This window comes from Catharus ustulatus, chromosome 29 (genome assembly GCF_009819885.2).
Source record: "Catharus ustulatus isolate bCatUst1 chromosome 29, bCatUst1.pri.v2, whole genome shotgun sequence".
NCBI classification, from domain to species: Eukaryota; Metazoa; Chordata; class Aves; order Passeriformes; family Turdidae; genus Catharus; species Catharus ustulatus.
The window spans coordinates 847,256-865,512 of record NC_046249.1 but is presented as its reverse complement, the minus strand read 5'-3'; the positions used below and the strand labels follow the sequence as shown (position 1 = coordinate 865,512).

Genomic DNA, 18,257 nt, shown 5'->3' with positions numbered 1-18,257 from the left:
CTATTGGTCGGACAAGCTGAGCGACGCGCGGCGGAGCCAATGGGCGGCGCGGTCGCGACCGGGGGCGGGACATCCTGCGTGCCGTGCGGTGCGGGCCGCCCCCGCCGCCTGCCCGGTGCTGCCGCGGCCTGGGCTGGGCCTGCCCGCGCCCGGTGCCCCCCGCGCCCCCCGGTGCCGCCATGCCACACAGCTTCAAACCCGGGGACCTCGTCTTCGCCAAGATGAAGGGCTACCCGCACTGGCCGGCCCGGGTGAGACCGCGGGGCCGCGCCGCGGGGGGACGGACCGGGAGTGGGGCGGGGGTCCCGGACCGGGATGGGGGCGGGATCGGGAGGGGAGGCTGGAGACGGGATGGGGACGCGCACCGAGCCCTGTCCCCGGAGCGGAGGCCCTGCCGGGATGGAGATGCCATAACGGTACCTGTACCGGGATGGGGATCCCGTACCGGGATGGGGGCGCGGTACCGGCGTGGGAGCACGGAGCGGGATGGAGATGTCATAACGGGAGCCGTACCGGGACGGGACCGCCTGTACCGGGACGGGGAGCTGGTGCCGGGGTGGCCGTGCTGTAACGGGACCTGTGCCGGGGTGGGAGGGTCCGTACCGGGACGGGGACCCGGTGCGGATGCGTGTCCCGTTCGGGATGGGGCACCCGTATCGGTATCTGTCATGGAATGTGAGCCGGTGGTGGCATGAGGGATCTGTCCCAGCGCTCCGACCGGGATCTGGGGTCACATCCCAGCACCCGGGCTGGGCTGGAATGTCCTGAGCTGGGCTGGGGTCCGGTACCGGTGCGGGGTGTCCCATTCTGGGATGGGAGGTCCCATTCCAGCTCCTGTACTGGGACGGGGCCCAGCGCTGGAATGGGGTGTCCTGTAGCGGAATGGGGGACCCCAAACCAGCGGCTGTACTGGGATGGGGGCCAGCATGGCTCAGAGACCCCGGATGGCAGCTCAGTCCTGCCCTGGGATGGGATCCCGCACTCTGGGTTCTGTCCCTTGTTGGGGACACTGAGGGGACACTGGGTGTGAGTGCTCACGGTGTGGGATCAGCGGGTGCTGCTGCGCTTTGGGGCAGTTTGTTTGGGGTGCTGCAGTGTTTGGGGAGGGGGACAGCTGATGCCGGGTGACAGCGTCGTGCTGCAGTGCTCCTGGAGCTGCTTTGGGGGGTGCTTGGGGGCTCTGCGGGGTCAGCCGAGGGCGTGGCAGCTTCATCCCCTGCCCTTGGATGGGAAGAGCCTGGCAGGTGGATCGGGGAGCTCAGGGGACACCGCTTGGCTGCACCTCGCCGTGAGACCGGGACTGCCGCTGCTGCCAGGACAGCCCCTCTGCTTTAGCTCGCTTGCTTTTTGGGGAAGGGTCCCCCCCCGCCCCGAAGACCTCCCCAGCACCCCTGCACACCCCGAGGCTCCCCGTGCCCGCCTGGAGCACAGAAGACGGACGGGGTGTCCGGCCGGCAGCGGGGCTGCTCCTGCGGACCCTGCGGCCCCTCGTCCATCGCCCCCCGCCCGCACTGCCGGGCTCCCGGATCCCGGGCGAGTAGCACAAGGCCCACGTTGCCCACAAGACCTCGGTGCCGGATCCTTCCCGTTCCTCAGGGACTCGGCTCCGTAGCCAGGGCCCCGTCCGGGTGCTTTCCTGCCGCGCTTGGCTCCAAGCGGGTGCCGGACCCGTCGCCGCTTTGCCGGGGCTGAGGACGTGTCAGCGCTGTCTCTGACCTCCTGCTGCTTTGGGTTTCCTTTCAGATCGATGACATCGCGGATGGCGCCGTGAAACCCCCCCCGAACAAGTACCCCATCTTCTTCTTCGGCACCCACGAGACGTAAGCGCTGCCTCGCTCCCCCCGCCGGGCTCTGCCTCCGCGCCGGCCTCACCTCTGCTTTGTCTCCCTCCAGCGCCTTCTTGGGCCCTAAAGATCTGTTCCCTTACGAAAAGTACAAAGACAAATACGGGAAACCAAACAAGAGAAAAGGCTTCAACGAGGGCTTGTGGGAAATCCAGAACAACCCCCACGCCAGTTACAGTGCCCCTGCGGTGAGTGTGGGCTGGGCAGGGCGTGGGGCCGCTGCCCCTGCGCCCCCCGAGCCGCTCCTCCTGTCTCTGCTCCTCCTCGCTGCTCTGCCGATTGCTTCCAGCTTCCAGCTTGGCTTCCTTGGGGTGGAATTGGCTCCCCTCTCCTTCCCTGCCCTCTCCCTTCCCCAGGGAGTCTGCTCTCCTCATCTTCCTCCACTGAGGGTTTTTCCTTGGGCTTCCAGGAGCGCTGGAAGTTCCCACTTGCTCTGGAGGAAGTTGTTCCTGCCCTGTTGTCGTGGTGGAACTGGGGTCCACCACGTGCTTTGTGCTGCTTGCCCAAAACTGTGGAGATTTTGTTGTCAGAGCAAGAACTTGAAGCTTGCTCATCCCTGGCTCCTGCATCTGCTCATGGACTATTGGGAAGTTCCCTTCTCCATCCATTCCTGAGGTTCCTGAGCCCTCCAGCTGGATTTGGAGTGGGCCAGGCCAGGGAACAGCTCTTGGTCAGCTGCTCATGGGGGCATCTCATGACCATAATTGGGATCCAGTTTATTCTGTAAAGATCATCACAGGAGGCATTGGATTCCTAGGCAGTGGGGCTGAAGAGGCAGAGGAAGGTTTGTAGGGGGGGCAGCAAGGTCGAGGTGGTCCCTGGAGGTCAGCAGGGAATGAGCCCCCCAGGCCTGATGGTCAGGTAGGAGTGAGGATGTGGTTTGAGGGGCAGGGGTTGGGAACTGGTCCACCCAAAACTGTGAGTGTAGTCCACCTAAAACTGAGGCTCTGGAGGTACTTGAAAACCTGGAGATTGGTGTGGTGAGGGAAGCAGCACCTGCCACAGCCAGGAATCCACCAGGAGCTCCCACCAGGGATGAGGGACCAGCGAGGCCGAGGGTTCACCAGCACCCAACATCCTGCGAGCAAGAGGAGCAGCAGAAGACTCTGAAGTTCCCTTGGATTTGAGACCTAAGTGGAGCACGGTGCCAGGAACAGCCAAGGGTGAGGAGAGGCTTTGCAGCAGTTGGAAGAACCCGGCTCCAGGAGTGTCAGTGCTCCACACACAGAGGAGCAGCCCAGAAGATGAAGCTGGGGTGTGTGAGGAACCTCCCGATGGGCTGGAGAAACAAGGAGACCTTCAGGGGGCAGGACACAGGAGATCCCACCTGGGGAGAGCACACCTGGACTCCTTGTGTGGACCTTTCCTGTGGGAAGGTGTGTCAAGAGGACAGGAAGAGCCAAGAGGAGGCAGAAGGAGAAGCTGAACGCGGCCACCACCCGGCTTGTCTGGCGCCGTCAGGGCAGAGGAGGGCTGGGCTCTGCCCGGCTCCAGGCTGCCCCAGGGGTTTTGGCAGGGTGTGAGGATGGGGGGCAGAGGGCAGCGAGGCAGCAGCACCCCAGAAATGTGTCAGGGTTGGAGTGTTGTGTGAAGGGCTGTGGTGCTGTCCTGAGGGATCCGTGCTGGGAGGGGAGGGGAGGCTGCTCTGCTCTGCTCTGCTCTGCACGCCCAGCTCTGCCCTCCTTCACTCCCCACCCTCAGTGCCCCCTCTCCCTCCTGTCCTGCCCCCCAGAGACCCCCTAACCCTGCTGTCCTCCCGCTCCTTCAGCCTGCGAGCTCCTCCGACAGCGACGTCCCCGAGAACGACCCCATGGCGGGGAGTGACGCCAGGGACGACGAGGACGACGCTGCCATGGCCACGGGGCCTGCCCAGAAGGTGGACAGCGAGGAGGACTCGGACCGGGGCAGCGACCACAGCGGGCTCAAGAGGAAATCCTTGGCCATGAAAGTGAGTGTGGGCTGGGGACAGGAGGGTGGCCCAGCCTGGGGACGCTGTGGATCCGTCACGGAGCTTTCCCTGAACCCACCTCAGCAGGAGGTGGTGGAGAAACCAACTCCCTGTGGATTGTGCAGTGGGAAATGGGGCTCAGCGTGGTTCTGGGGTCTCACAGATGGCTCATGGTGCCTGTGGGGGGTGGGATGGGCAGTCCTGGCAGGGTTTGCAGCCTGGAGGAGGATCCAGAGCTGTGGATCTGAGTGCAGCTCTTGCAGGGCTGGTTGGGAAGAGTGGAGAAAGCCCTTCCCAGGAAACATTTGCTGTCCATGGTGGGTGGAGAAGCAATGGGCTTCTCTCATCTTGTCACTTCTCCTTTGGCAGATGCCTGTGACAAAACGGCCTCGGAAATCCTCCAGTGACTTGGATCAGGGCAGCCCCTCTGTCACAGAGGAGGAGAACTCAGAAACGTCCTCTGAGTCAGAAAAAAACAGTGACCAGGTGAGAGGATCTGGGGATGCAGTGGCAGGGTGGTGGGCAGAGCATCCCTGTGGGAGTGGGGCAGAGGCTGGAGGGAACCTGACTGTGATGACACCATTCCATATCTCCTCATGTTTGTGTTTTCCTCCAGGATTTCACTCCTGAGAAGAAGCCAGTGGCCCGGGCCCCACGGAGGATGCCAGCAGCAGGGAGGAAGAAGAAGGTGAAGGACTCCTAATCTGAGGGAGGCTGGAGAGGAATCAGGGTCAGGGGGAGCTGGGGGTGACAGGGCTGTGCCTGGGCTGGAGCACCTGGAGGGACCTCACTGATCTCTTGGTGACCTGCTGGGGCTTGGGGTGCTGGGGCACACCACAGGGTTTGGGGGTACAACTGGGACTGGGGCAGTGCCACCCCACAGCCACCCTCCATCCCAGCCCTGCTCTCTGCCTGCAGAAAGTGGAGTCTGGCTCTGACTCTGACTCCAAGGTGGACTCGGATCTGGAGATGCCCAATGCCACCGTGGACATGACCAAGTCGGACTCGGACTCGGACTCGGACGTGTCGGTGAAAAAGGCGCCACGGGGCCGCAAGCCAGGTACCCCTGGGGCTGCTGCTGCTGCTCCTGCTCCTTCTGCTGCTGCTGCTGCTGCTCCTGTCCCTGCTCCTTCTTCTGCTGCTGCTGCTCCTGTCTCTGCTCCTTCTGTTGGTGCTGCTCCTGTCCCTGTCCCTGTCCCTGCTCCTTCTGCTGCTGCTCCTGCTGCTCCTGCTGCTGCTGCTCCTGTCCCTGTCCCTGCTCCTGCTCCTTCTGATGCTGCTGCTCCTGTCCCTGCTCCTTGTGCTGCTGCTGTTCCTGTCCCTGCTCCTTGTGCTGCTGCTGCTCCTGTCCCTGCTCCTGTCCCTGCCCTTGCACCTGCTACTTCTGCTACTGCTGCTGCCCCTGTCCCTGCTCCTTCTGCTGCTGCTGATGCTGCTGCTCCTGTCCCTGTCCTTGTCCTTGTCCTTGCTCCTTCTACTGGTGCTGCTGCTCCTGCCCCTGCCACTGACCCTGCTCCTTCTTCTACTGCTGCTGCTGCCCCTGTCCCTGCCCCTGTCCCTGCTCCTTCTGCTGCTCCTGTCCCTGCTCCTGTCCCTCCTCCTGTCCCTGCTCCTGTCCCTGCTCCTGTCCCTGTCCCTGTCCCTGCCCCTGCTCCAGTCCCTGCTCCTGCTTCTGCCTCCACCTCGGGATGGGAGTGTGCGAGCTCAGGCATTCCCAAGGCTCTGGGGTCCTATCCCGAATTGTAGGAACATTCCAGAACCCCTCTGCCTCTGCAACTCGGGGCTCCTGCTGAGCAGTCCCTGTTGTCTTGCAGCTGAGAAACCCCCTCCCAAGCCCCGGGGCAGGAAACCGAAGCCGGAGCGTGTCCCCAGCAGCTCCAGCAGTGACAGGTGAGCTGGGGTGGGACATTGCCACCCCTGGGCCGGGCTGGGTCACACGGGGCTGTGACAGGGGTGGCCTGTCCTGGCAGCGACAGCGACAGCGACGTGGATCGCATCAGCGAGTGGAAGCGGCGGGACGAGGAGCGGCGGCGGGAGCTGGAGGAGAAGAGGAAGAGGGAGCAGGAGGAGGAGATCCGGCGGCTCCGGGAGCAGGAGAAGGAGGAGAAGGAGAAGAGGAAGGAGAAGGCGGAGAAGGGCGAGGAGGCGCACTCGGACTCGGACAGCAGCGCCGAGGATGAGACGGCCAAAAAGGGCCGGAGGGGCCGGGCCAAGGCTGCGTCCTCCTCGGACTCTGAGCTGGAGCAGGAGAAGGAGGTGAGGGCAGAGCTCAGGGTGGGGGTCTGGGGGTGGATGGAGGGCCTGTCACCCTGCCAGGCCATCAGGCACTCCCAGGAGTGGCAGGACCTGGGGGTGGATGGAGAGCCTGTCACCCCCCTGCCAGGCCATCAGGCACCTCCAGGAGAGGCAGGACCTGCTCTCGTGGTCTTGGGTTACCCTGCAGCTGCCCACACAGTGTAGGAAGGGTTGTGTCCGTGCCATATCCACACCCTGGAGCTCTTCCCCTGGCCCAGGATCCAGCTGTGGGCCTCACATCTGGCACAGGGTGTCCCTGGAAGTGTCCAAGCCCAGGCTTGGAGCAGCCTGGGACAGTGGGAGGTGTCCCTGCCAGGGGACAGGATGAGCTTTGTGCTCCCTTCCAACCCAAACCATTCCATGATCTCCACAATGCTCTTCCACCACAGTCACGGGGTTTGCTCCACCGTCCCCTGGAGCCTTTGGGAGCGTGTGGGGTGCCTGTGCCATGGGGTGACTGTGCCATGGGGTGACTGTGCCATGGGGTGATGCTGTGCCATGGGGTGACTGTGCCATGGGGTGATGCTGTGCCAGGACAATGGGACTGTGAGGTGACCGTGTGCCATGGGGTGACCACATGCTCTGGTCTGGGGTGCCCCTGGGCCCTGTGGGGTGGCTGTTGTGGCGTGGCTGTGGCTCTGTCTGTGCTGCAGCAGGGAGGGCCCTGCTGCTCTCCCTGCATTGTTCTCTCCTCCAAGGTAAAGAAGCCTGCGAAGAAACAGCCCTCGGAGTTGTCAAGGAAACCAAATCAGAAGGAGAAGAGGGGCCGAGCAGAGGAGAAGCCACGGAACAAGTCAGCATCTGCACATCTCCCTCCCTCCCCTTGGCTCCTGGCAGTGGGGCTGTTCCTGCACAGCTCCAGCCCCAGCACCCTGGGGTGGGGATGGGGCTCTGCCCCTGCAGAGGGGCTGGGATTGTTCCTCCCCTCCTCCTGAGGGGCTGGAGGAGCTGTTGGGGATTCCCAGGATGAGATTCCGTGGTGTTTGCTTTCTCATGGGGCACAGGGTGGAGGGGTCTTGGGTGCTCCAGCCAGTGCCATCCCCCTTGTTAGCCCAGGGGTGAGCAGAGGGTTCACCACAACCATCTTCCCTTTTTCCTTCCCTTCCCACAGACCTCTGAAGGTGGAACGAGGCCGGAAGAAATCCGACTCTATCCCCGAAAGGAGGATGGAGAAGAAAAAGGGTGAGGGAGCCCCTACTTCCCATCCAGAGGGGAGGAGAGAGAGGGGAGGGCTCCAGGGTTGGTTCCCCCACCCCTGGGATGGATCAGTGAGGTTTTCCCAGCCCTGCTGTGATCCCAGGATCACTTCCCTGGCATCCCCTCCCTATCTTGGCACACCCCAGCCCATCCCCTCCCCTGTGCTCGACTCTGGAAGTTTGGGAGGACACAGCCCCTGCCTGGGAGTGATCCCAGGCTCAAGAGCAGATCTTGGGCTCTGGGCAGGGCCTGGGCTCTGCTGCTGCCCTCACTCTCAGCCTGTGTCTCTGTCTCTGCTCCAGAGCCCACAGTGGAAGAGAAACTCCAGAAACTTCACAGCGAGATCAAGTTTGCGCTGAAGGTGGATAACCCGGTGAGTGCCCCGGGCCTGGCCTGGCCTGGGACATCCCTGCTGGTCCTTGCCTGGCTGTGATAGCCAGGAGAGCTCCTCTCCTCCCTCTGGGGGTGCCCCCAGGGCAGCTCCTGAGCCTGGTGCCCTCTGTGCAGGACATCAAGCGGTGTCTGAACGCGCTCGAGGAGCTGGGCACGCTCCAGGTCACTTCCCACATCCTCCAGAAGCACACGGATGTGGTGGCTACGCTCAAGAAGGTAGAGCTGGGGCTGAGCCCTCCCTGGGGCAGCAGGGAGCCTGCCTGGCCCCAGCTCTGAGGGCTCCCTCCTCCCCCTGCTCCCCGGGGCAGATCCGGCGCTACAAAGCCAACAAGGACGTGATGGAAAAGGCGGCCGAGGTCTACACCCGGTTGAAGTCGCGTGTGCTGGGACCAAAGATGGAATCCATCCAGAAGGCCAACAAAGCTGGGCCTGAGAAGGACAAGGGGGAGGCAGAGAAGGGCCAGGAGAAGCTGTCGGGGGCGGAGACACGGAATGAGAAGGGGGAAGAGGAGACAAATGCTGGTAACGTTCCTGAACATCCCTGTCTGGGCAGGTCCTGAGCCCCTCCTTGGGACATGTCCCATCCTGCTGGGGACACGGGACACGGGGAGGTGCCTGTTGGCCTCGTGCTGCAGGGATCAGCACCTCCTCCTTTGCTGGAGTGCCAGGAGTGGGGAAGGGCTGGATGGGGAACGCAGTGAGGGCAGAGGGCAAACCTGGAGCCCCACACCCGGGCTCTGGGGGCCTCCACGCTGCTTTTTGGGCCAGGACGGCTCCTCCCTGCCAGCCTGAGCTGTGGTCTGGGCATGAAGGAATGTGGAGATGTCCTTGAACACTGGCTCAGGCTCTTGCACAGGGAGTGGTGGCTGGGATCTTCCACCCTCGGATCCAGGTCTCTGCCTGGGGCGTCCTGGTGATGCTGCAAGAGCCTTCCCAGAGGAGCTGACAGGGAAAATCCACCCTGACGGTGCCTCTGGGCTGGGGGATGGAGGTGTGGAGCCCTTCTTGCAGCTGTGGGATCAGGCCTGTCCTGGGCTTGGCTGCACATCCAGGGACAGCCTGTGGCCAGGGATCCTCAGCCCATGAGGGTCGGGAGGGATGAGGAGATCCAAAAGCCTGAGCTTCTCTTCCCCACAGACCTATCAGGTCCTGTGAATGGTGAATCCCTGTCCCAAAAGTCAGAGGGCACAGAGGAGAAGGACAAGAGCCAAGGGCCAGGAGCTGGGGAGCTGGAGGCATCCACGGAGGAGCCCCACAACAAGTGAGTGTGGGGAGCAGGGCTGGGGTGGTTTGGGAACATCCCGTGGGTTCTGCCAGCTTGGGAAGGAGCTGGGGTGTGGGAGAGGGGCAGGGGAGGCAGAGGAGCAGGGGGCTGAGCTCTCCCTGCCCCTGCTCTCCCCCAGCAGTGTCCAGGACTATCCCAAGGCCGGGCCGGAGCGAGCTCGCGGGGAGTCGGAGGCTGCGGATGAGGAGGAGGAGGAGGAGGAGGAGAGCTGAGGAAGCAGCTCCCACCTGCAGGAGGAGGAGGAGGAGGAGGAGGAGAGGCTGTGAAGGGAGAGCAGCCTCAGCCTCGTCCCCTGCCTGAGTCACTTCACCAAGTCCCACCGTAGCCGATGTCCTTGGTCCTGTCCCGTGTCCCGTCCCTGCGGAGGCACCACCCGCGGGGGGGCTGTGCTGGTGTCTGTATTTGTCCTCCCCACTTTGTTTTTAATTTTTTTTTTCGTTTTGTTTTTTTCCCCCCCTCCTACCTAATTTCTTGTGATTTCAACCGACATGAAATGAATATAAAGGGTTTTCTAATGAAAAACAGAAGGAACCCCAGTGTCTCTTTCTTGAGGCTGGGACGAGGGGAGGACCTTAACCCCTGCCCAGGGTCAGAAAACACCCCAGGGGTCCCCAGATTCCATCAGGGGCTGCTCCAAGCCCCTTTCCCACCATTCTGATCCTCTCTCCATCCAGAGGCAGCTGCTGGAGCCGGATCCCTCTGCCTCAGGGCTGGGCACCGAATTCTTGGTGTAAAACCAGGGTGGAAAGGGTGTGATCTGTCCTGCCCGTGCCAGGGGTCCCTGACCCTGGCACCATCGTGCCCGTGCTGGGCAGCAGCTCAGCGTTGGTCCCTCTGCTCGTTTGCAACACTCCCGAGCTTTTGTCCGTGTCCAATAAAGAATTCCCGGCTCCACCCGGTGCCGCCTCCTCTTTGTGCCCCGACCCCGGGGATGCCCCGAGCCCCCCTCGCAGGCTGCAGTGACTCTGCCCTGGGACATTGCACTTTTTCCAGGCCTGATCTCACACTCGTAAACAAGACCAAAATAAAGCCCAAAACAACCCGAGTGCTGGGAAGGGGGAGGCCCCCACTCCTGATCCCACTGCCAGCTCCTCTCCTCCCACCCCTGGGGAATGGGGGCTTGGGACATGGGGGTCCCCAGAGCCCAATTCCTCCCTCCCACGCCCCCAAAAAAACCTCAATCCAGTGCAAAACTAACCGGAGTTTATTTCTTGTGCTGTTTTGACCCTACAAGGCTGAGGGGTTTGAAGGCACCGAGGACGTGGGGGACCCCCGAGAGGCACTTGGGGCAGCCAAGGCACCAAACTGCAGGTCCCAGCAAGGGACAAGGGACAGCTGGGGCAGGCAGGGGGGTCCCCACAGAGGCAGGCACAAGATTGGGGGTGAGGAGGGCAGGGGGGGTTTAGCAGAGGCTCCTAACGAGGATTTTTAGGGATGAAAGCAGCCCAGGGTTGCTACTCCATCTCCAGCTCCACCGGGCGCTTGCCCGAGGGGGCGAAGGGTCCCACCAGCCACGTCAGGGGGGTGTTGAAGGCCACGTTCTCCACCAGCTCGTCCATCAGCTGCCGGGCTTTGCTGGCGTGGCTGCGGGCTCGGGCCAGCACGGGGCCGGTCACGTCCTGCAGGGAGGTGACCGAGGCCAGCGCCGCCCGCAGCTCCTCCACGTTCTGCCGGACCTGCCCCGCCGTGTCCTGCACGCTGCCGGGGAGGCCCTGCAGGCTGGACACCAGGGGCTGGCAGGAGCTCTGCAGCTGCTGGCTCAATCCCTGCAGCATGCTCAGCGTGCCCGACTCCACTGCCTGCGGGGGGACACGGGGGGTGAGGGCTGGGGGACACCCCGGGTCACCCTGGGGACCCCCTGCCCCGCTCCTACCTCCGGTGGCACCTGGTCCTTGTCACTGCCCGGCTGCTTCTTGCTCCACTCCAGCCACAGCTGCTGCAGCTTCTCCTGCCCTCCGTGCAGCCTCTGGTCCACACCCTGCTTCAGCTGCTCCACCTGGGACAGGGGCACAGGCTGGGTGAGGGACCCACCGGGGACACCCCGAGGTGGCACGGGGGGCACAGGGCTAGGTCCTACCAGGTCGAGGGTGCGCTGGAGCTGGGCCAGCAGGTCCTGGCTGCTCTGGCGGGCGCTCTGCAGTTTGCCCAGGGAGTGCTGGAGCGCTCGGTGCTGCACCTTGCTGGACAGGGAGCCCAGGCGCACGAAGTAGCTCTGCTGCTGCCTCTGCTGCTCCGGCTCGAAGCCCTCCACGGCCGTGGCCAGCTTGGCTGTGGGACAGGAGCTGCTCAGGGGGTGCCAGCACCACCATCACCACCCACAGAGCCTCCCCTGCCCTGCCCAGGCTCTGCCCTCCCCTCCTTGCTCACCCAGCTCCTCATCCGTCATGGGCAGGTAATGATCCACCAGCTCCTCCGACTTGCCCAGCACGGAGTCCACCCCGCTGGCCACCATCTGGCCCACGGTGCTGACACCGCTGCTGACCGCAGACCTGGTCATCTCCACACCCCCCTGCACAGCCCCTTTGGTCATGTCCATCACACCGGTCACTCTGCTGGTCACCGCGTCCTTGGCTCCGGCCACGGTGCTGGACACTGCATCTTTAGCCCCAGCCACGGTGCTGGACACTGCATCCTTGGCTCCAGCCATGGTGTTGGACACTGCATCTTTAGCCCCAGCCATGGTGTTGGACACTGCATCTTTAGCCCCAGCCATGGTGTTGGACACTGCATCTTTAGCTCCAGCCACGGTGTTGGACACTGCATCCTTGGCTCCGGCCACAGTGCTGGTCAGCACATCCCTGGCCCCTGTCACCGTGGAGGTCACCAGCAGTTTGGTGTCTGAGATGATCTGGGAGGACACACAGACCTCTGTTAAGCACTGGGGGGGCTCTGAGTGTGCTGCCCACCCCACCCCACCCCACCCTGCCCTGGTACCTTCTGTGGGGGCTGCTGCAGGATGGGCAGCTTCTCCTCCAGCTTGTCCAGCCCTCTGCAGGCCAATTCATTGGCGGTGGAAACTGGAGGAGTGAAAAACAGGTGGGTTTAACACCCTGCTGCCCTGCAGGAGCTCTGCTTAGGGCCAGGGTTTGGGGTACCCCAAAACTTGTGGGGTGATTCCCCTCCAACCCTCCACCCCTTTATTCATCGCTGACACAAACTGCAGATATGAAACCGGATCATTGCTCTCCTTCTGCCTCACGAGAGCTCGGCGAGAGGCAGTTTTGGGGTCCCCCATCCCCGTGGGGTGCTGTCCCCGCCCCGCACTCACTCTGGGGCTCCAGCCGGGTGAGGAGGGGCTGGGCCCCGCTCGCTGCCGCTGCCGTCAGAGTCTTCACCCCCTTCTCGGCGGCGTCGCACACGGAGCGCACGTAGGGGTGGCTCTCCTTGGTGCAGGTGTAGGCAGAGGACACCATGTCGTAGGCAGAGCTCACCAGGGGCAGGTTGGCCACGCGTGTCCCGATGCTCTGGGGGAGCCAGAAGGGCTCAGAGTGAGCGTGGGCGGGAGGGACCCCCAAATCCCACAGGGAATGGGGTGTGCTGCGTGTTCCCAACACCCCGAGGATGGTTTTGGGGTGGTCCCGTGGCTCCCCAAGCCCATCAGAGGGTGGGATAACCCCGATCCCTGTCACCACGCCCCGGGGATCGCCCCCAAATTCCTCCCCTCGCCCGCACTGACCTGCTGCTCCTCCTTGGGCTGCGCCGGTGTGGACTCGCTGGTGGCCATGGTGGGGCTGGGGGGGACAGGACGGGACCGTGAGTGGGGTCAGGGCCCCCCAACCCCCCGTCCTGCCACCCCAAGGGAAGACCCCAAATTGCCCCTCCCCGGAACGGGGCAGCTCCCACGCGGTTGGAAAAACCCGGGACAAGGGGGGGGTCCCTGGGGCCGGGATCGCGATCGGTTCCGGGATTTCGATCGGAGCCGGGACCGCAATCGGAATCGGAACCGGAACCAGGATGGTGAACTCCCGGATCGTGCTCACCGCTGCCTGGGCTCGGTTCGGCTCCGCTCGGTTCGGCTCCGGGCTCGCCCCGCCGCCCTTTATAGCCCGGAGCCCGCCCCGAGCGCATGTGACCGGAGCCGCCCCGCGGGGCCGGCCCGGGGCGGACCGGGAGCAGCGACCGGCGGGGAGCGGGGCCGGGAGGGCAGCGAACCCCCGAACCGGGAGGGCAGCGAACCCCCGGAGCCAGGACACCGAACCCCCGAACCGGGAGGGCACCGAACCCCCAGAGCCAGGACACCGAACCCCAGAACCGGGAGGGCACCGAACCCCCAGAGCCAGGGCACCGAACCCCCGAACTGGGAGGGCAACGAACCCCCCGAACTGGGAGAGCACCGAACCCCCCGAACTGGGAGGGCACCGAACCCCCGAACTGGGAGGGCAGCGAACCCCAGAACCGGGAGGGCACCGAACCCCCGGAGCCAGGACACCGAACCCCCGAACTGGGAGGGCAACGAACCCCCGGAGCCAGGACACCGAACCCCCGGAGCCAGGACACCGAACCCCCAGAACCGGGAGGGCAGCGAACCCCCGAACTGGGAGGGCACCGAACCCCCGAACTGGGAGGGCAACGAACCCCCGGAGCCGGGACACCGAACCCCCAGAACCGGGAGGGCAGCGAACCCCCGAACTGGGAGGGCAGCGAACCCCCGAACCGGGACACCGAACCCCAGAACCGGGAGGACAGCGAACCCCCCGGAACCGCCTGCACCGAGTCCCCCTCCCCGGTACCGGATCCCTCGGGTCTGGGCTGCACTGAGCCCCCGGGACCCCGTTCCTCGGTCGGTGCTGCACTGACCCCCGCCCCTCCCCGGTACCGGAGCCCCCGGGACCGGTCTACACCGACCCGGTTCCCCGGGATTCTGAGCCCAGAACTGGAGACTGGCACTGGTTCCACCCGCCCCGACCTTCCCCGGCACCGATCCCCCAAGGACAGACCCTGCCCCGACCCTCCCAAGCGTCCCCTCCCCTCCTGCGGGTCCCAAGCACGGGGGTCCCGGTGCTCGCCCCCACCTGGCCCGCTGGAGTTGGTCAAACCGGTGCCGGTGGGTGCCGGGGGCAGGAGAATGGCGAGCCCAGGGGTGCCCGGTGTCGCTGCTGTGACCACGCTGCGCTTGTGACGTCGGGGATACCCCGGGGCGAGCCCAGCCCCTCGACGGTGGCAACTAGGACAAAGTTCAGTGCCACACGGCTGCGGGTCACAGTCCAGACGTCCTGGCACCTCGTGGCACCTTGTCACCCACGGAATCCCGTCCCACTGTCCCACCCTGGCGCACCCTCGCCCCGTCGGGGCCGCCCCCGGCTGTGCCGCCCGTGCAGAGCCCCCCCGAGCCACAGCACTGCAGGCTCGGAGTCATTTTAAGGCCAAAAAAGTTGTTTTCTTCCTCTTAAAACCGGTTTGAAGCTGTTAAAACACGAAATCCCTGTGCTCCTGGGGCTTAGGGCAGTCCTGGATGCCAGACAGAGTCACGCCGTGTCCTCCATGTGCCACCATTGGGGTCCCACGCCGGGTCACCAAGTCCATCGTGCCCTCGTTCCCGGTGGGATTTGGGGTCGTGGCTCCGGGTGGGCGCTCCCCCAGCTCAGTGGCTCAGTGCTGGCTGCACACCTGGGGGGCGGCGGGCACCGGGTGCGTCCCCCCCACGGTGACACAGCCCTCCCACTTGGACATATCCACGGGGACATCCTCGGGGTACTCCACGAGCGCGGGGGCGAAGGGTCCCACGAGCCAGGGCAGGGGCGTGTGCTGCCCCACGTGCTCCAGCAGCCCCTCGAGGCTCAGCTGCGCCCGCGTCACCGCGTCCCGGCTCTGCGCCAGCACCAGCCCCGACAGGTCCTGGAAGGAGCGGGCGCTGGCCAGCGAGGCCTGGACGCCCTCCACGCCGTGCCGGACGTGTCCCGCCGTCTCCTGCACGCTGCTGGGGAATGCCCGGGCGCCGGCGGCCAGGTGGGAGCAGGCGGCGTGGAGCTGGTGCAGGAGCCCCTGGAGCATGGCCAGAGTCCGAGCCTCCACCTGCGGGATGGGCAGCGAGCAGCGGGGGCTGCGGGTGACGGACCCCAACCCCACCTGCATGGACACACACCTGGGCTCCGTGGCTGCTCTTCCACCCCTGCTCCAGGTGTCACCACGCCAGGTGTCCCCTTGCCACGTGTCCCTAGCTCAAGGGACTCAATCCCCACCCTCTCCAGATGGAGGCATCTGTCCCCCACGGTCCCCCCGCCCCGTACCTCGCTGTCCTCCATGGGCACCTCATCCTGCTGGCTCCACTCCAGCCACAGCCCGTGCAGGTGCTCCCGGGCGCCGTGCCAGGGCCCGGCCGTGCCCTGCTGCCCCTCCTCAATCTGGGGGGAAGTTCAGCACGGTGGGAGCACACCTGGGGGCACCCGGGGCCGGCACGGGGCTGGCACGGTCCCTGCCCCATCCTTACCAGCCGGATGACGTGGTGGAGCTGGGCCAGGAGGCGCTGGGCGCGGAGCCGTGCCCGCTGCAGGTCCCCCAGCGAGCGCCGCAGGGCCCGGTGTGGCAGCCTGGCTGTCAGGGAGCCCACGCGGACAAAGTAGCTCTGCCACCGCCTCTGCTGCTCCTGCACGGCCACCTCTGTGTCCCTGGTCACCTCTGTGCCACTGGTCACCTCCGTGCTTGTGGTCACTTCTGTGCCCCTGGTCACCTCTGTGTTCCTGGTCACCTCCGCGCTTGTGGTCACCTCTGTGCTCCTGGTCACCTCTGTGCTCCTGGTCACCTCCGTGCCTGTGGTCACCTCCGTGCCCGTGGTCACCTCCGTGCCTGTGGCCACCTCTGTGGCCACCTCTGTGGGCGCAGGGGTGAGGGCAGCGTGGCTGGGCCATCCTGTGCTGGGCACTGGAGCCCAGCGTGAGCACCCACAGGATGCTTGGCCACCAGGTCATGTGGAGATGTCACCCTAAGCCAGGTGGCCTCTGCGGTCACCTCAGCTGTGACACGGGGCCAGCTCTGCCTAATGTCACCAGTGCCAAGCTATAAATACCCCAGCGGGCACATGGGACTATATTTGCCTTTGGGTTTCCAGGTGAGAGTTCACCCAGTGCCATCCCGTGTCCCCCACAGAGAGGGACTGTCCCCTGCGTGGGGTCATGGTGGCCTCAGTGCTCTGGCACCACGGTGGGGCCACCACGAGTGGGCAATGCCAAGGCAGCACCGAGCAACAGCAGGGTGAGGGTCCCAGGAGGGTTTGGCACCCCGAGATTTGGGGGATGATGAGCACTCACCCAGCTCCTCGCCCGTCCCGGGGAGGTACCGATCCAGCAGCTGCTCCGATTTGCCCAGCACGGTGTCCACGCCCGTGGCCAGCAGCCGCCCCACGCGGGTGCCCGCCACGGCCCCGAGCGCCGAGCGCGTCCTCGCCACCACCCCGCTCACCGTGCACGACACCAGCTCCCTGGTCCCGGCCACCACCTGGGAGGGGACAGCGCAGGGACAGCTCGTCCCCGCTCCTCGCTCAGCGCTGAGCCCCGCCCGTGTGCCCCGGGTGGCGTTACCCTGCCGGGGGGCTGCTGTAGGATGGGCAACTTCTCCTCCAGCTTGTCCAGCCCTTTGCAGGCGAATTTGTTGGCGGTGGAAACTGGAGATGTAAAACACAGATGGGTTTAACACCCTGCTGCCCTGCAGGAGCTCTGCTTAGGGCCAGGGTTTGGGGTACCCCAAAACTTGTGGGGTGATTCCCCTCCAACCCTCCACCCCTTTATTCATCGCTGATAAACTGGAGATGTAAAACCGGATCATTGCTCTCCTGCTGCCTCACGAGAGCTCGGTGAGAGGCAGTTTTGGGGTCCCCCATCCCCGTGGGGTGCTGTCCCCGCCCCGCACTCACTCTGGGGCTCCAGCCGGGTGAGGAGGGGCTGGGCCCCGCTCGCTGCCGCTGCCGTCAGAGTCTTCACGCCCTTCTCGGCGGCGGCGCACACGGAGCGCACGCACGGGTGGCTCTCCTTGGTGCGCCCGTACGCCGAGGCCACGGCCCCGCACGCACAGCTCACCAGGGCCAGGTTGGCCACGCGGCTCACCACGCTCTGAGGGTGGGGGACAATAAGATGGGGTCCCCAGAGCCACCCGCAGCCCCCCCCGAGCCCCCCGTGCTCCCCTACCTTCATCTCCTGCCCGGCCTCTGCCGGCACCGCGGCGCTCTCGGCCGACATGGTGGCGGCTGCAGCGGGAAGATTTTGGGGGGTCAAGGGTGGGTGAGGCTGGTGGGGACCCCCCGGGGGATGAGACCTCCAGAACCCCCAGCCCCTGCTCCCTGAGGGCCGAGAGTCACCAATTCATGACCGGAGTGGGAGCGGCTGGCGGGTTCTGAGGGGCGCACGGGGGTGTTATCTGGATTTTGGGGTTCCCTTCTCCCCCGCCAGGAAACGCCGGCACTGACTCCCCTCAACCCGTCTTGGACCCCCCTGTCCTCTCCGGGAACCCCACACCCCCCTTTTGGGGCCAGGGGGAGGTTTTTGGGTGATTCAGCAGCAGCCAGACCGCACTTGTCTGTCGCAATCCTGCGCTGGGGACGTGCGGGCCGGCACCGCCACCTGGGCCGGGGGAGTCCCGGGACCCCCGCAGGAAACCGGGCCGGGACAGCCCCCGGCAGCCCCCGGCAGCCCCCGACAGCCCCCTCTGACCCCCGACAGCCCCCCCTGAGCCCCGACAGCCCCCCTGAGCCCCGACAGCCCCCCCTGACCCCCGAGAGCCCCCGTCAGCCACCTCTGACCCTCGACAGCCCCCTCTGACCCCCGACAGCCCCCCCTGACCCCCGAGAGCCCCCGTCAGCCACCTCCGAGAGCCCCCGACAGCCCCCTCTGACCCCCGATAGCACCCCCTGAGACCTGACAGCCCCTCCTGAACCCCGACAGCCCCCGACAGACTCCCCTGACCCCCGACAGCCCCCCTGAGCCCCGACAGCCCCCGACAGCCCCCTCTGACCCCCGACAGCCCCCCCTGACCCCCCGACAGCTTCCCCTGACTCCCAACACCCCCGACAGACCCCTCTGAGCCCCGATAGCCCCCCAGACCCCCGACAGCTCCCTCGACAGCCCCGTCTGGCTCCCGACACCCCCGGCAGCCCCCCCGGGCCCCGGCAGCCCTCCCTGCCCTGTGGGGTCTCCTTTGGCACCCCCGCGCTCTCCGGGGGACGAGTTCTGAGGGGGTTCGGGGGGCTTCAGGGGGGTCACTGCCGGGACAGTTCCCCTTGGGACCCTCAGTTTGTTCCCCTGAGTTTCTAGGGGTCCCTGGGCTGTTCCGGGCCCTCGGCACCGCCGATCTCCCCCGGAGGCCCCCG

The 18,257-nt window shown here is 65.5% G+C and overlaps 3 protein-coding genes across 9 annotated transcripts; 1 reads left to right on the top strand and 2 right to left on the bottom strand.

Annotated features, from left to right (window-relative positions):
* The first annotated feature begins 117 nt into the window (after nt 1-117).
* Nucleotides 118-9,856, top strand: HDGFL2 (HDGF like 2). Of its 5 annotated transcripts, none has more exons than XM_033082474.2 (16): nt 118-251; nt 1,744-1,820; nt 1,894-2,032; nt 3,613-3,792; nt 4,162-4,278; nt 4,409-4,480; nt 4,711-4,852; nt 5,607-5,682; nt 5,763-6,048; nt 6,792-6,880; nt 7,199-7,269; nt 7,587-7,657; nt 7,792-7,893; nt 7,986-8,199; nt 8,815-8,938; nt 9,081-9,856. In XM_033082474.2, exons 1-16 carry the CDS (start codon nt 180-182, stop codon nt 9,172-9,174), a joined length of 1,926 nt encoding a protein of 641 aa, XP_032938365.1. In that variant the 5' UTR covers nt 118-179; the 3' UTR covers nt 9,175-9,856. The 5 variants fall into 5 exon arrangements, with proteins under 5 accessions (XP_032938365.1, XP_032938364.1, XP_032938363.1 ...); XM_033082473.2 differs by having other exon boundaries at nt 6,786-6,880; nt 9,084-9,856; XM_033082472.2 differs by having other exon boundaries at nt 6,786-6,880.
* Nucleotides 9,857-10,148: 292 nt separating this feature from the next.
* LOC117008346 (perilipin-3-like) lies at nt 10,149-13,028 on the bottom strand. The gene is made up of 8 exons (XM_033082126.2): nt 12,943-13,028; nt 12,639-12,693; nt 12,231-12,426; nt 11,897-11,979; nt 11,330-11,810; nt 11,040-11,230; nt 10,836-10,958; nt 10,149-10,761 (listed from the first exon to the last, which is right to left on the bottom strand). The coding sequence occupies exons 2-8, from the start codon at nt 12,684-12,686 to the stop codon at nt 10,417-10,419; spliced, it is 1,467 nt and encodes a 488-aa protein (XP_032938017.1). The 5' UTR covers nt 12,687-12,693; nt 12,943-13,028; the 3' UTR covers nt 10,149-10,416.
* Nucleotides 13,029-14,317: 1,289 nt separating this feature from the next.
* Nucleotides 14,318-17,548, bottom strand: LOC117008347 (perilipin-3-like). 3 transcript variants are annotated; one of them, XM_033082130.1, is made up of 8 exons: nt 17,080-17,548; nt 16,809-17,004; nt 16,477-16,559; nt 16,207-16,393; nt 15,630-15,769; nt 15,390-15,575; nt 15,190-15,303; nt 14,318-14,974 (listed from the first exon to the last, which is right to left on the bottom strand). In XM_033082130.1, exons 1-8 carry the CDS (start codon nt 17,128-17,130, stop codon nt 14,552-14,554), a joined length of 1,380 nt encoding a protein of 459 aa, XP_032938021.1. In that variant the 5' UTR covers nt 17,131-17,548; the 3' UTR covers nt 14,318-14,551. The 3 variants fall into 3 exon arrangements, with proteins under 3 accessions (XP_032938021.1, XP_032938018.1, XP_032938019.1); XM_033082127.1 differs by having other exon boundaries at nt 15,390-15,769; XM_033082128.1 differs by having other exon boundaries at nt 15,390-15,757.
* Between the last annotated feature and the right edge of the window lie 709 nt (nt 17,549-18,257).

Bases quoted from the DNA above. Each gene is read 5' to 3' on its own strand.
- HDGFL2 (XM_033082472.2), top strand. From the start codon at position 180: ATGCCACACAGCTTCAAACCCGGGGACCTCGTCTTCGCCAAGATGAAG. The intron at 2,033-3,612 runs GTGAGTGTGGGC...CCGCTCCTTCAG, and splicing joins CCAGTTACAGTGCCCCTGCG to CCTGCGAGCTCCTCCGACAG. The intron at 3,793-4,161 runs GTGAGTGTGGGC...CTCCTTTGGCAG, and splicing joins GGAAATCCTTGGCCATGAAA to ATGCCTGTGACAAAACGGCC.
- LOC117008346 (XM_033082126.2), bottom strand. From the start codon at position 12,686: ATGGCCACCAGCGAGTCCACACCGGCGCAGCCCAAGGAGGAGCAGCAG. The intron at 11,980-12,230 runs GTGAGTGCGGGG...TCACTCCTCCAG, and splicing joins CACCCGGCTGGAGCCCCAGA to TTTCCACCGCCAATGAATTG. The intron at 10,762-10,835 runs GTAGGAGCGGGG...GTCCCCCCGCAG, and splicing joins AGGACCAGGTGCCACCGGAG to GCAGTGGAGTCGGGCACGCT.
- LOC117008347 (XM_033082127.1), bottom strand. From the start codon at position 17,130: ATGTCGGCCGAGAGCGCCGCGGTGCCGGCAGAGGCCGGGCAGGAGATG. The intron at 16,394-16,476 runs GTAACGCCACCC...GTCCCCTCCCAG, and splicing joins TACAGCAGCCCCCCGGCAGG to GTGGTGGCCGGGACCAGGGA. The intron at 14,975-15,189 runs GTACGGGGCGGG...CCCATCCCGCAG, and splicing joins TGCCCATGGAGGACAGCGAG to GTGGAGGCTCGGACTCTGGC.